General features: G+C 35.3%; 1 protein-coding gene across 3 annotated transcripts; it reads left to right on the plus strand.

Moving 5' to 3' along the window:
• Positions 1-8,007: 8,007 nt before the first annotated feature.
• LOC105044171 (uncharacterized) lies at positions 8,008-13,869 on the plus strand. Of its 3 annotated transcripts, none has more exons than XM_019850233.3 (4): positions 8,008-8,727; positions 10,612-10,698; positions 10,896-12,242; positions 13,532-13,869. In XM_019850233.3, the coding sequence occupies exons 1-4, from the start codon at positions 8,380-8,382 to the stop codon at positions 13,532-13,534; spliced, it is 1,785 nt and encodes a 594-aa protein (XP_019705792.2). In that variant the 5' UTR covers positions 8,008-8,379; the 3' UTR covers positions 13,535-13,869. The 3 variants fall into 3 exon arrangements, with proteins under 3 accessions (XP_019705792.2, XP_010920281.3, XP_029120096.2); XM_010921979.4 differs by lacking the exon at positions 13,532-13,869 and adding an exon at positions 13,480-13,512; XM_029264263.2 differs by lacking the exon at positions 13,532-13,869 and having other exon boundaries at positions 8,009-8,727; positions 10,896-12,421.
• Positions 13,870-16,300: the final 2,431 nt, after the last annotated feature.

A 16,300-nucleotide genomic window follows, 5' to 3' on the forward strand; every position in this document is an offset into this window, starting at 1 on the left:
GCATGTAGTAATCTGTATAGCCTGTAGCCGGAATACATGCTCAGTTTGTAGTATTGGTCAAGGTTTTAAAAACGGGCTGTTCCGATTTTTCTGTGCAGTGGGATGTGCTACCGTTCCATTTAATTTCAATATTTGGGATAGAGGATATTCCTAAGTGTTTTGATCGATGCTAGTGGGATGATTCTGTTCAAATACAAATGGTGTCCGGAAGTCCCATTGCAATCTGAATTTTTGGTATTAGCCCAAAGTCACATGCATGCAAACATTCCTGCAAATTAGGTGCTGGCTGTCTCAGCCTCGTGCATGGTTTTGGTGGAAATCCTTGAGAACTAGCTATCTTTTACTATTGGTAGTCTTTTGCCGTTAGGCTGGATTGTACTGCAATGGGTGATTTGACAAGCCGTTCCTAGGTTGTGCAATTTGGTAAATCCAGTGACGACAGGACACTTGGTCAGAGGTCGATGGGATCATAAATTATGTCATTTGGGGATTAATTCTTATATCAACTCTTTGGTTGTATATGTTCGTATATATTCTTGTGATTAAGTGAAGGCATTATTCTGATGAATCGTTTGGTGTTTGAGGACACGTACGGTTGAGAAATCCTCGAACAATGCAGCAATCCAACGCATTTGGGAAGCCGAGGTATGCCATCCAGGAACTAAGCAAATCCGTATGATGTGTATAATGAAGTCATGTTTTCATTATTAAAAGATCATGCATTAGTCCAAGTTCTACATGGCTTGACTTAATTTTATTCCGGTTTTTGAAGCCCCAAATCATCACCATGTAAAGTTTTTTTTTTGGTAGAAATGTAAAGGTATTCTCAGATGTGGATAAGAAGGCGGAGGGTCATATATCTGCATATGAATAAGCTGGGGAGGTGGGGCGTCTTCAGGCATACCATGACGTACCTGGCTTCTTACTTTTCTCAGCTTAACCTCAAATTCTTTTCCTTCCTGGTAGGAATCGGATTGGGTTTTGTCTGAATTTGAGGAAGACATCATCCAGAACCTGGTTACATGTGCTCACGCTGCTTCTATTCCAGCTTCTTGCTGCGATGCTTGGTTGGCTTATTGCTTCTATTCCCGTCGCAGCATTGAAGTCAGGAAGTCGAAAAGGCTGCCTGCTGATGCCCTGCTTTCCTCGTAACGACTTTCGCTTATGACAAAGGTGCCTTGGAACGGCTACGGGTACTCTTGCATGATTTCAGATAAAGCAGCAGCTTCGGATCCACGAGTCGCGGAGTTTAAATCTTCATTAGTCACCAAAATTTTATTAAAAACCCTGAAAGTCTTATAAAGTAAAGAAAGAAAAGAAATATAAAAATAGGAAGAGCGCAACAAAGCCTATGATACACATGAGGTTTAAGAGGGTCATTGTGGGAGATTAGTGGAGAAATCAGCCAACATTTGCGGAGAGAATATCTAAGAGCCGGCCAGATGAGTACAAGTACAGGCGACTTGGGTTAGAGCCAGGACCGGCAAAATATCACTCGGCTCATCAATTCAACTCATGTTTGATCTGCCATAAATAGATTTAAGTTTAGGCTAAATGGATTTGGATAATAAGTAGATTGATCCATTTAATTCATTTAATATTTGAATCGGATTGTTGGTAGAAAAAAGTATGAAGAGGAAGAGATAACTGCAGATGAAGAGAGTCGAGAGGAAGAGCACAAGGACGAATAACTCAGTGGTTGCTTAAGATCGCAAAGAAGATATTGGTTCACTGCTCGGTTTTGTGTTTGACTTGGTATCTTTTTACATGTAGCAAAAACCCTTCCTTTGTGCTCGGTGTGTCTTTCAGGTTATTCTATGCATAAAAACCGTATCATTGAAATGGCTGGCATGCCGTATCATGGAAATGGCTTGGCATACAAATTGGCCGGTTCATATTTAATTGAAGGCATGTCTCTAAATAATATCTTTTAGTTAGTTTTTTGTTTAATAAAATTCTAAGGTATTATAAGTGGTATTCAAGCAGAACGGGTTCATAATTCAAGGAGACTAGGATATAGAGCTAACCATCAATGATTTATTTCTGAGAGTAAAAATCTAGATAATTATATTATTATGCATTATATTCCATTTCAACAAGTAATTAAATCCTTATCTCTTAATTTAATTTAGAAGTTTGGACGCAAGAACGATGTAATATAAGTTGCAACAGTAAAAAAAAAGTTGCCTAATGAAACAACTCTTTTACTTCTAGAAAATCCTAAAAAAACGCTAATAACGAAGTATGAAGACTGCAACCGGGGGGGGGGGAGAATATAAAGCTCCATCAGCCGGGGCGGGGAGCAGGGCCCGGCAGGCGACGTAAAAGAAAAATGGAATCTATTAAATTTTTACATTTTTTTGAAATTTTAACTATTGTAACTTGGGTTTGGTTAGATCCGATGGAAATTAAGGACCACCTGGTGGTCCGATGACCACAACTACCGTACGATGGTTTGGAGAGTGAGAAGATTCTAACGGTGATTAACGGAGAAACGCTGATAATCTGATATCTCTGATGTCATCTTGACCTACCTGTATTCTTCCAACATGCATTTGTTAGTGCTTTTTCTTCTTTACAACATTGTTTGAATCTCCTCTCTCTCCGGCATTTTATGGTTTGATCGATAGATTTGATATACACGAACTTTTAGTAACTGATAAATTACCGTTGGGTTGATCTTTTTTTGGGGTTGACCTTTTGTTACTCTTTTTTATGATTTTATCCAAAAGAGCACATCAAATCATCAGAGGTGTATATTTTTGTTAGGATGGCTGTTATCTATTGTCATGCACCGGTCTTGAGACTCATGCCGGACGTGCGACAGATGGTTGCATGATTCTTAGGGTTTGATCATGCAAGATCAAAAAGAAGGAAAGAGAGAGAGGAGGGCCTACCAGTAGCGGTGGCGATGACAGATTGCGATGACAATGCTGGTTTTCGATGGTAAGAGATATTGAATCCTTATTATTACTATTTTTTGAGATTTAGAAGAGGACATGGAGATTGGGATAGAGCAACGAGGAATATAAGATTTTAAAGGATATTTGTTTAGCTTTTATTTTTTTTAAATAATTATTGCTTTTGATTTATGTTAATCAATCTTATTAGACATTGATGAACTATTTTATTTGAATCAATTAGTTAGAAATTTATTTTTATTCTCACTGTCTGAGTATGAATTAATATGATATATTTGAATGTGAAGATAATTTTATATACCTTGAGACCTTAAATTCTAAAAATATATGGCCATTTGTCGCATGTCTGACTTGGGTCATTGGGTTGAGACATGTGATCTATCACGAGAGATTCACAATAGATTGAAGGAAAACAACGGATCCTTTTAATTCCGATTTTTCTCAAAGCAGGGCTCTATTATTGTCAACGTAATTTCTTCGTTGATCACCATCGCTCAAATCTTTTATGCGCTCCTAGACATCTTACGGTGGTCGTGGTCAGTGGACCATCGAGTGGAATATTCTAGTTCACTATCTTTCTCCGTGCTATTAACTTTATCTATTTCATAAACTTTATTTGAATTTGAAAAAAAATAAACTATACCAAAATTTCCCACAATTTTTTCTTGAGCCTTCTAATGACTCAATTCATATACAATCTAATCACTATCCTTTTATTTCTTTTTTATAAAAAAACCTTTTATTTCTTTTAAAAATAAAAAAAAAATTAAATTTTATTTTTAAGAATAAAAAATTACCAGATATTTTCATAAAAATAATTATACAAAAGATGATACTGTCAACGAATCTAAATACATTGAGTTCTACAAGACTGAGTTTAATATTTAGCATCTATAATTTATATAGTAAAAAAATAAATTATTATTTATTATATTTTTATTTATTAATTATTTTTATTTTATCAAAATATATTATTCATATATATATATATATATATATACTAGTATATATGTGCATGCTAAATGTTAGTTTTGTATGTTTTCTCGTACTTTTCATGGAGAACTAAGAATAAATGCTTAGTTCTTTATCTTTAGTTCTAGTTTCAAATTAAAATAGCTTCCCAGTTAAGTTTTAATTAAAAGTAGCTTTTCATTTTAAACATAAATTAAAAACAACACCTCATTTGTGGCTGAAATTACCTATATACCCCTATATCCTTACACAATAAGATGGTATTTCTTTATAATAAAATAGTATTGTTTAATAATAAGACAGTACTGTTTTATAATAAGACAGTACTGTTTTATAATATCCTTATATTACAATAAGATAGTATTATTTTATAATAAAATAATATTATTTTATAATATTCTTAAATATAATAAGATAGTACTATTTTATAATAAGATAATTCTGTTTTATAATAAGACAGTATTATTTTATAATATCCTTATATTAGAATAAGATAGTATTGTTTTACAATAATGCAGTATTATATTACAATAAAGCAGTAATATTTTATAATATCGTAGTATTGCTTTTAATGTTGCTTTATAACTATCGGGGTAATTCAGTTATTTTATGCCATTTGGGGAGCTATTTTTAATTTGTATTTAGAATGAAGAACTATTTTTAATTAAAACTCAATTGAAGAGCTGCTTTTAATTTGAAACTCAAATGGAGAGTTTTCATTAGTTTATTTTTTTCATTCTATTTTTTAAATTTTTTTATTTAAATAAATTTATGTCTTTAAATAAATATTATTCTTCCTTCCAACTATATTCCTAAAAGTTAAATTCAAAGATGAAACGTGAATAATTTGTTTGGATTATAAAAAATTATCAGTATTTCTTCGTCTCTATCTCGTATAAAGAGCAAGGTATAGCAGATGAATCTGCCGTTTAGACTACCATAATGATGTATTCCATTGCCTCTCGTTTCTAAAAGATAGTCATTATCTCAGTAAGTAAGTAACTGCATCAAAAAGCTCAGTCCCTATTTCAACAGAATGGATATATGAGCGATCGATTACAGAATCTTTTCTTTCTCACCTCCTCAAAAAGAAAAAAAAAAAAAACAGTACGAAAAAAAGAAACCTCAAATCTAGGTCCGAAAGCTGCAAGGGATTCGTTTTGCCTGTGATCCACCATCTTGTGTCAAGATGCCATTACTTTTCACATATAAACTACGCATTCATAATTAACAAAAAAATATTTTTTAATTAATTTACTTAATTTTTTTTGGGTACAATAATTTAATTAATGTTTAATGAAAAGAAATAGGGTAGTACGCATCAGTCTAAGGAATTCATTTCTGAGCCGGGCTCATGATGGAGCAAAGCTATCAATAGATTCTTCTTTTTCAATGATGAAGCTCAAGTACTATTCAAGCATCATCTCATCGTAATCCAATCCGTCATTGAATGGCGTTCATTTCGGACTGAGAAACTTAGATGAATGATATGTGTTGCCTTTTTTTTAATTATTTTTTTATCCTGGTAAAACATGGAAGTTGATCTTTATCGAATATATAATAAACCCCAGGAGCATAAAGAGGATAATATATCAAAAAAAAAAAAAAATCATAAGTGAATCCAAAGATAAGGCACAAAATTATATATATCAACAAAAAAATATACCAAATCAGTACTAACTAGAAGTAAAAATGATATGGATATTATTCGTTTGGATCTATTTTCACATCCGAATAAATCCGGATATGAATAAAAATTAAAAGTAGCTCTCCATTCGAAACATAAATTAAAAGTAACTCTTCATTTATGATTGAAATTACCTATATACCCCTATATCCTTATACAATAAGATGATATTTCTTTATAATAAGATAGTACTGTTTAATAATAAGACAGTATTGTTTTATAACAAGACAATACTGTTTTATAATATCTTTATATTACAATAAGACAGTATTATTTTATAATAAGATAGTACTGTTTTATAATATTTTTAAATTACAATAAGACAGTATCATTTTATAATAAGAAAGTACTGTTTTATAATAAAATAGTATTATTTTATAATATCTTTACGTTAGAATAAGATAGTATTCTTTTATAATAACGCAGTATTACATTACAATAAAATAATAATTTTTTATAATATTGCAATATTGCTTTTAGTGTTGCTTTATAACTATAGAGGCAATTCGGTTATTTTATGCCATTTGGAGAGCTACTTTTAATTTGTATTTAGAATGGAGAGCTACTTTTAATTGAAACTCAACTGGAAAGGTGCTTTTAATTTGAATTCAAATGAAAAATTTTTATTAATTTATTCTTTTTTTTACTCTATTTTTTATATTTTTTTATTTAAATAAATTCATATCTTGAAATGAATATTATTCTGCTTTCCAACTATATTCCTAAAAGTTAAATTCAAAGATGAAACGTGAATAATTTATTTGGATTATGATGAATCAATTTTTTAAAATTATCGATATTTTTTCATCTCTATCCCGTATAAGCTATAGCAGATGAATCTGCCGTTTAAACTACCATAATGATGTATTCCATCGGCTCTCGTTCCTAAAAAATAGTCATTATCTCAGCAATCAAGCAAGCAACTGCACCAAAAAGCTTAGTCCCTATTTCACTGGTCAGAACAGAATGGATGTACGAGCGATCGATTACGAAATCTTTTCTTTCTCACCTCCTCAAAAAGAAAAAAAAAAGTACAGCACTAAAAAAGAAAACTCCAATCTAGGCCCCAAAGCTGCAACCATCTTGTGCGAAGATGCCATCACTTTTCACATATAAACTACGCATTCATAATTAACAAAAAAATATTGTTTAATTAATTTTTTTTGGGTACAATAATTTAATTAATGTTTAATGAAAAGAAATAGGGTAGTACGCATCAGTCTAAAGGAATTCATTTCTGAGCCCGGCTCATGGTGGAGCAAAGCTATCAATAGTTTCTTCGTTTTCAATGCTGAAGCTCAAGTACTATTCAAGCATCATCCCATCATAATCCAATCCGTCATTGAATGGCGTTCATTTCGGACTGAGAAACTTAGATGAATGATATGTGTTGCCTTTTTTTTTTTTTTATCCTGGTAAAACATGGAAGTTGATCTTTATCCAATATATAATAAACCCCAGGAGCATAAAGAGGATAATATATCAAAAAAGAAAGTAAAAAAAATCATAAGCAAATCCAAAGATAAAGTGCAAGATTATATATATCAACAAAAAAATATATCAAATTAGCACCAATTAAAAGTAAAAATAATATGGATATTATTTGTTTGAATCTATTTCCACATCCGAATCAATCCGGATATGAATAAAAATTTTAAAATTTAATTAATATTCATATTTGTATCCATATTCGTAAAAAAAAATAAATATTAATATGAATAGATAACTATTCGATCCGTATCCGAATCCATGTATAATCCTATATAATTTTATATAATATTTATTAATTTAAAAAATATATATAATTATATAAATATATTATTAATTTGATTTATCAACTATTTAATAATATCTTTAATTTTATAATTATAAAATTTAATTATCTAAATAATATTTATAATAATATTTATATTTTTAATATTTAAATTTTATTTATATCTGTTTAAAATAAATATAAATATAAATTTTTATATTTAAATTATATATATATATATATATTTATTAAATAAAATAAATATGAATATGGATACGATGGTATCCCTCCCTATCCGATTTCAACTCTTGCACTGACCTAAACGTCCTCGACGAAACCGCGGACCATTTGCTGGCCACATGGGGTTTTCAACGCCCGAACAAAGGAATAAAAAAAAGATTGAGTTGTATCTTCCGCGCAAAAGAATGATTTTTCTTCTTTCTCAACAATAACCGTTGGATCGCGCAATGGTCGCTTCGATATCCATGAATGCAGATGGAACATAGAGGTGAGTTCTTTAAAAGTTGTGCAGTCGTGATCTAACGGTTGAAGTCACGAAAGAGGGGGAACCATGCTTTCGTACGAAAGATACAACCGGAAATCATAAAATACCGCGGATGCCAACGAGGCAGTTTTGCCGTCTTTTCCACCCCATTTCTTCTTTTGGGGACCGCAGAAGACCGCACTCCACGTCCCACCCGCCCCTTCGTCACTTCGCTCGCCTCGTCCTCTTCTTCCGCTTTTTTTGTTTTTTTTTGACCCGTGCGAATCAGTTTTCTTCCTAATCATAGACTCAATTTTACACTCCCCCGGCTGAAAACATCACAAAAATCATAAATTTTGTTCTATTCTCTGCTAAAATTCCTATCAAGTGAATCCCTATCTATTTATTTTGGGGAAATGGATCTTCCCTTGCTTGGTGCCCCCAAATTTCAATCCTATCAGTGCTCGAATGGAGCCTTCTTGGGGCAAAATCAAACGATGTCGATGTCGGGAATTTGAGGTTTGTCTTAGACCCTTTGGCTTTATTTGCTGTATAGAAATCGATGGCTTCGGAGCCTGCGATTGTGGAGATTAGCTCCGATGACGAGGAGGAGTTTTCTTTGGATAAATGGGACTCGTTCGATTGGGTCGATGACCTTGTCGATCGCACCGACGGAAGGGTGGAGGAAGTCGACGACGTCGTGGTGGTGGACGAGTTTTCTTCCCCGCCTCCGCCGAAGCAGAAGAAGAATTCTGAGTTGTTGAGGCCGGGTACGGTTGCCGCGGGGGATGAGTCCGATGATGATTGCTTGGTGTTGGACTCCGATCCCGATCATCCAGTCTCGGTTATTGACAAGGACGACGGAGAAGATGGATCCGATGACCTTCTCATAGTCGGAGAGAAGGGGCAGGTATGATTTTTTCCTTTCAATTTTATTTTTTGTGCTTTTTTTTTTTTAATATATTATTGCTAATTTAATTTATATTTTGAAACAATAGGGGATTTATGATGCTTAAGTTTTACTTTTGCCCTTTCCTATCAGTAGTCAGAAGTGTGGCCGGAAAGGGCAGGGAAACTGATTTATGTCGATATTTATTTTTCATTTCGAAAGCTTCTCGCTTTTGCTGGAGCTACTGATTTAGTTGATAACTTTGGCATGAAGATCCGATTTGGTTTACCCTTGTGCTTTCTGATATGTTTTGTCGATTTTTTTAAAATAGAAAGGGTCGGACACCCGCTTCCAGCTACGAACTGTGAAGGAAACTAAAGACACCGTTTTTATCAAATTAAGAAATGATTTACAAGTCTTTGAGATAATACTATTAGTTGGTAGGATCTTCCCCCCTCCTCGAAGATTGTTGATGCTTACATGACTATGCATCAATTTGTGATCTGATGTGTTAATGTTGCCTATTTTTCTTCGTTGAATATTTCTTTAGTGGATTTCACATGCTATTGCTGCATAATTTTTTCTTTGATAATTCACAATACAAAGAAAGCTAAGAGAATCCAGCATGAAAAAAATTAAAAAATAATAAACAAAAAACTTAATGCACTCAGCAGTCAGTCATGTGAGGGCAATGGATGCAAAAGTGATCTGCCAAGACTCTTTGTTCCAGACAGCTTCTTGCTTTCTCAATGAATTGCACAAGTTTACAAAGGATTTGCCTACTATCCTTCTTATGAATGTCCTAGTCTAAATATCTATTTATCTTTCTTAGTTATATTTGTCCTTCTTATGAAAAATGGCTGCTTGGGAATTTAATCAGTTGCTTAATCGGCTGCACCCTACCTTTTTTATTTAAGTGCTGCGCGGCCTGTTAGCCTGGTTAACAGGTTTAAGCACCTGTTTGTGAGCGTAAGCAGACATTTGATGTGCTAACCTTCTTGTAACACAAATCAATTATTGAATTGATGGGTTGTGTATCCACTGATACATTCTATTGTTATTCTAATTGTTAGACTACAAAATCTGTAACTAAGTTATGTTTTTATTTGGTCTGCTTTTGCTTTCTTCATGTCAGCAGGTGTCATAAGGTAATTATTGAATAATTAACATGTTCCATCACAATTTTCATCTGAGAGAATAAGATCATGAACCTTTATAGGATCATCTATGAAATTATGGATAGTTCTCTCTCCTAGTTATGTAGAAAGTGTTACTTGGAAGTGTGCAATGGATGTCAAGTGTCTAAGTGTCTACAAGGATGCAACACAGGAATCTTCAAGAAGTTCGACAATGCTACAAGTCTGATGATATTGATATATGCATGACTATGCGTGGATGTATGTTGACTAGACACTAGTGTTCTTTATGTTGGATATATATTTTGAGTCAGATATTTCAAAAACTTGGCTGCATAAGAAGTTCTTTGGCTGCCACTTTGGAAGATTGGCTGAGAGTTGAATTATTTCAACAATGAAGTTGACCTTCAACTTTGATGTTAAAGTATTTGTTCTTTTTCAGAGAACTTTACAAAATTTTAGTTTTTTATATCTTCAAACTTAATTAGAAGTTTGAACGAAAAATAGGTATATTGAAGGACCATAACAAACAATTTCTTTTTAATACATTCTTTTAAGATTCAAATAAATGGATCTGTTCTTTGCATTTGCAGAACAGATTGTAGCAGTTTATTTTCTCATCATTGTATCTTGTTCATATATTCATTGTTTATGACCATGCAAAACAATATATACACCTGCAGATAATGATTGTTAAATGTATCAGCAACTACTTGTTGGTAAGCATCTGGGTATTCCTTGTGAGAAAACTTTTGTCATCCTTTTGCAGTTGGCTTGCAGGGATTACCCTCATCCACGGCATCTATGCGCTAACTTTCCTTTCAGCACCACATCACATGAAAAGCATTGCAACTTGGTCAGTCTCTTATATTTGCTATTTATTACACTGTATATGCATTTCTTCAAACTTTGAAAAGTTTGGCTTTTTCATGCTTTTCCTGCGACTTGAAAAATCTTGGCTTTTCCTCGAGTATTGTTTATAAAATTGGTTGACACTTGTATCTAGTATGTATATATCTGTCCAGTCGATTGACTATGATTCAGTGAATGCAGTGCCACTGTTATGTCTGTGACTCTCCAGCCCCATGTATCTACTGGGGCAATGGTAGTGCGAGCACCGACCATTGTCATTCTACAGATAAAGATGGAAGATGGAAATCACTAAGGCAATCCTTCAAACAAAAGAACCTCACGGCTTCTCAGCCACAGAAGCTTCCTGATACAACACTTTCCATGATGCCATCCTTTCAAAACTCAGCATCTCTACGTTGCTCCAACATGTCTTCACGACCCATTTTGTCGTCCAGTTCAAATACCCTCCAGCCTTGCTCAGCCACTAGATGTGCCACTCCAGATCCACCTAACCAAAGACACCAACAGAATACGGCACCTCTATCTTACAGTGTTCAGAGGCTTGGTCGTTATCCATCCAAATCCCACCCACTAAATCCCAAAACACGATGTATACAAAGGCAGATTCGTGTTTCTGGTTCTTTCACTGCTCAATTAGTGTATTCTCGTACAAGATTTAAAAGGGTTGGGACAGGTCAAGCTGGTCCTGTGAGCTTGAGTCAGAACCGATCACCATGCAGTGTTTTGAACAATAATCAGTTCCAGAGAAATGGACTGCAGAGATCTCATTTCACAACAGTAACTTCGCAGAGATCTCAGTGCTCTCCAATGACATCAGAGTGGTCTCAGTGCCCTCAAGTGACGTCACAGAGGTCTCAATGCTTACCAGTGACACCGCCTCAGAGATCTTATTCTGCACCAGTAACATCTCAGATGTCTCAGTGCCCATCAGTAACATCAGTGGATGATAATGTGAATCAGATGCACAGAACTGCACCACAGAGATCTCAATGTGTGCCAGTAATTTCACAGGGCTCCCAGTGCCCACCAGCGACTCCGGTAAATGATAACATGAAAAGTTGGCTGGATATACTTGCTGGTGTGGCATCTGAACTGGGAGTCTCTGACAGTAACAGCAGAGATGCTGCCCCATCTGTTCAAGAACTACTTATGGTTTCTTCACAACCCCCGTCATTCAGTCAATTTGGTTCTGAGACAAACGCAAGTCAAGATGTGGGTATTTGTGGTCCTTCAGCACCTGAAGCGACCAACATGAATTCATTAGATTTTGATTGCGGATGGTTGAACCCAGCAGCTCAAAGTATTCTGGAAAATGGTCAGGGAGAGGATCCCCAGCTGGAAAATGTAGAGCCATCTGACTTACTGATTTCTGGAAGCAAGCAGGATCCAGGAGAGACCCAGTTGGGTAGCTTTCTAGCCTCTTTAGAGGACATAGTAGCAGAGACTGCAAAAGAGCCAGGGAAACCAGAACTCGATCCTGTTACACTGCTCTATGACTTTGAAGCCACATGGAGTGGCTTAGCACCGGTATAGTTGTATGATCTTTGAAAATCTCTTAGGCTAGTTTCTGTCTTTAACTGTCTTCTCCATTATAAGTGTTGTCAGCAATATACTGATACATATACCAGGGTCTTCTTGGACGAAGATAGGCATGTCCTTTGTATGTTCTTGCTGAGATCAGTTATACTTTTATTTTTAGTTGTTTACCAGCTAGAAATGTCTCATTTGGAATTGAGCATTCTTGACCATCTTATACTGGCACATTAACTAGGGTCTCTTGTTGGGCAAGAATAAGCATCACTTCTGGATATTCTTGCTGAGATCAGTTACGCTGTTATTTTTAGTTTAGTAGAAATTTCTCATTTGGAATGTAGGGTTCCTGACTGTCCAAACTGTGAGGGAACATTATTTTTCAAACTTTGTTAAGTTTATATTTGGGGTAATAGTCAGTGTAAATGCTCAGGATTAAGTTCCATAGTAGGTTTTTACATACTTTCATGTGTCACCTAGGCCGTGTCTTGGTTTGTTTTGATTTGGTGAGGTTACCATCCCAGACTTGCGACCCTTTTTTGGTTTTACAGTCCACTCCACATGGTACCTTCGCTATTACTAAGCATATTAGGTGTCTGTTAAGCAATAAAAGTAATCTACAACCTTTTTTCTGGAGAACATACAAAACGTCCAGTTAGCTTTAGAAGTCCACTGAGTCACCTTTCGTGAAAAGCCATCCCTGCAGGGCCTCCCAACTTGGATAATGAATTTCATCTATGATTGCAACACTCTCAACTTGTTCATAAGTACTACACAAGCTTTTGACATTGTGAGAGGATCTTTTCTTCCTGAAAGATACGTGCATTCTGTCTTCTGTATATATAAAAACATAGCTGCCATGCAGATTGTCTTGGCTCTCTCAGAAGTCTTCCAAGCTGCTTGACATCCCTTTTAGATTTTGTGGATTGCATATCTCGCAGTGCAGGAGGACCTCTCTTTGAACTCTATCCCATGATTTCATGATGTATGTCTCTATGTTAAAATTTAAAACTGATATATGGATCTGGCAACTTCTTATGAAGGAAAGCTACAAAAAATAAAAAATTACATGGTGATAGCACTTTGATAGCAGAAAAATGTGACATGTCCTCCTCAGGCATTAATTGAATTGGATAGTTTTTAGTAAATTTTTTGATTCTCTGTAAATTCTAGAATTGTTAATTCATGTCAGACAAGTTTCGTGCTCTATTTAAATTAACTTGGTGGAATGCAGGAACTTATTTTTACATGAGTAAATTATGAGATGGATTAATTGGTTCATGCAGTGAAGTTTTGGTGAATTTGGCTTCGTTGATGGAATGCTTAGAGTCATGATGGTGTATCCAACTTGACTAACGCGTGGCCTACACAATATCTGACCCGTTCTATCTTGACTCAACCAATGTCAACTTGAGTCTTCCCGGACTAACTGAGCGGGCATCATAGAGGAAAGAAGAAAAGGAACAGAACTTTGAGAATATGTAACAGTGTACTTTGTCAAAAAAGAAGTTATTTAGATGACATAAAAGTAATTGCTTGTTAATATACGTTAGCTGATAAACACATTTGAAGTTCTTTCACTAGAAAATGGTTTTTTTGATAAGTAGGCAAATTAGGGTTTTCCAAATGCGCATACCTTGATATGAAGCTGAATATATAAGAGTTATATTGTTCTAGATGTTACACTAACTTCACTAGTATGGTCGTGTGTGATGTGTGTCTATCTGTCCATGTTTCTACAATTCTACTTCTTGTATTTTGCATTTTACCACCTCACGTTTTTGTGGTTTTCAAAATCATGTCTACAAGATGGCTGGGTTAGCTAATACAGGTAGCCGTTGACCCCAAGATTAAGGATTCAAAATTTTGCTCTTGCATTTATTTCATTTTTAAAAAATAGATGAATCACATGATACTCCGATTTATTATAAATACAATATCAGTACCAGAAAAAATATAGAAATAGAGATGCCTAGGTTTTTACCATTTAACAATACTGGATTATGGCACCCATACACTCGTATGAATGCATGCATTCGACCTATAGGTGCATGAATTTTGCTATGGTACTCCAAAGAATATTTTAGATCTTTTATTTTTTATATATTTTTGATCGTCGGATTAAATATGGATCATTCAGATTTCAATGAGATAAGAGGTATACATGCATGATTAGTGCGGTAAATATTTCAAAGATTAGAGTTATTTCACGCTTTATTTTTTTTAAAACATTTTCTCTGTGCCATCAAAAGTGGAAGAGTGGGAGAGAATGGTGGTGGAGGGTGTGGCGCGAAGAAGCCACGGGTGACAGGGAGTGATGGCGTGGAGAAGTTGCGGTGCCATTGAAGGTAAAGGAGGCGTGGGAGGAGAGGAGGATTGGGGGTGGTGGCGTAGAAAAGTAGCAGGTGCTGGAGGGTGGTAGCACGGATAAGTCATGGGCTGTAGGGGAGGGGGTGGGATGATGGCGCAGAGAATCCGTAGGCTGCGAAGGGGGGTTGGTAAGGAGGGGTGAAGGAAGGTGGTGGCACAGAGAAGCTATGGGCCACAGTAAAGCTCGGAGGGGTAGTGGCGGAGGTGGAGGATCCGATGGATGAAGGCGCATCGAGGCATCACGAGCGAAGGGTGGAGCACCGATGGGCGGAGGACTCGTCGGAGGGTGGCAGGGGCGCCATGGGTGAGGGAGGGGGGCACGATGGTAGAGCTGCGTGGATGGGAGAGCACCGACGGGTGGAGGACCCATGGGTGGGCAGTGGAGAAGAAAGAAGAGTAGAGAGTGGTGCAAGTGTTGCGCGGGGTGAGGGGGGAGGGGGGAGGGAAAGACCGTGGGAGAGGGGGGGCATGCCGTGTAAGGGTGGGATGGATGAAAGGAGGAAGGAGATAAAATATCTAAAATATTTTTTATAATAAAATATTATAAAAGAGTATCATAATAAAATTTATAAATACATATTATTATAACAATTGATGCACATGCTTTGGAGGTCTGAGGTTGATTAACTTTAAAAATATCTGGGCTGAGAAATAAATTGGATGAAGATCTAATTTTGTATATCATGCAAAGTCGTGACCTTGGATCAAGGGAGCAATCAGAGTTGGTATTAGATTTTTGTGATCCACCGCGATCACCATCCCTGCCACCAGCAATAGACTTGGGGCGGGACTGAAGGGGGCCTAACACGAAGAGAGAAAGAGGGGGGCGCATCAGGTGGTCACCACGGATTTGATACGAAGAAGATGGAAAGTGGAGGTGGAAGACAAAAAGTGGGAGAGGCGGAGAGCTTCCAGCTTAAACAAAAATTGTCAATGGAAACTCAAATTGCGGTAAAGCATTTCATGCCAAAGAGAAATGATTATCCTGGTTGAACTTGAATTACTTAGTGCTTCCTTTGACAAAGATCAGCTGCATCATATGATGTACCAGTAGGCACATTCAGCCGACTTTGCATGCGTGTGAAGGCAAAACTATATTGGGATTGATTGTGAAGTCCCAATACAATTAAGATTTCATTTTTACTTGATCATTAGTTTTAATAATTTTAAAATTTTATTTTTATTATTATTTTATTTATTTATTTTTTTTAAGATGGTTAAAATTTGTATTCTAATGAATCTTTGGCTTATGATTCAAGATAGGAGTCAAATTTGTACCTATATATTGTTCTATTTAAAGGGATGGTGTTTTTCTAATGTGTGGAAAATCATGCGGAGAATGGTGTGATGTCTCCTTTTATTTTTTTCTCTTAATTTTTTTTCATAATTATTTTTTTATATTTTTTTATAAATATTTTTTATTTGATGTTTATTTTAGATTTTGGATCGATACGATAGATCTACGTGTAGCATATCATTCTACATAATATCATAGTCAAGAACTTGAGATTAAGTATTCATGTATTTGTGACGGTGCATGATATTAGAGTCTGTTTAGACTATTGTTTCATGATTCAAGGGGTGAATCATCGATATTATTATTATTTTTATCAATGAATTTAGTTATGAAATTTAGTCATGGCAAGGTAGCTAACTTTTTACCTTAACTAAGAAACTATAGTTTA

Source organism: Elaeis guineensis, chromosome 4, assembly GCF_000442705.2.
Source record: "Elaeis guineensis isolate ETL-2024a chromosome 4, EG11, whole genome shotgun sequence".
Lineage (NCBI taxonomy): Eukaryota > Viridiplantae > Streptophyta > Magnoliopsida > Arecales > Arecaceae > Elaeis > Elaeis guineensis.

What these genes read in the sequence shown, in the direction of transcription:
- LOC105044171 (XM_010921979.4), top strand. Translation starts at nt 8,380, where the DNA reads ATGGCTTCGGAGCCTGCGATTGTGGAGATTAGCTCCGATGACGAGGAG. An exon ending in TAGTCGGAGAGAAGGGGCAG is followed by an intron (nt 8,728 to 10,611) that starts GTATGATTTTTT and finishes ATCCTTTTGCAG; the next exon opens with TTGGCTTGCAGGGATTACCC. An exon ending in ATGAAAAGCATTGCAACTTG is followed by an intron (nt 10,699 to 10,895) that starts GTCAGTCTCTTA and finishes CAGTGAATGCAG; the next exon opens with TGCCACTGTTATGTCTGTGA.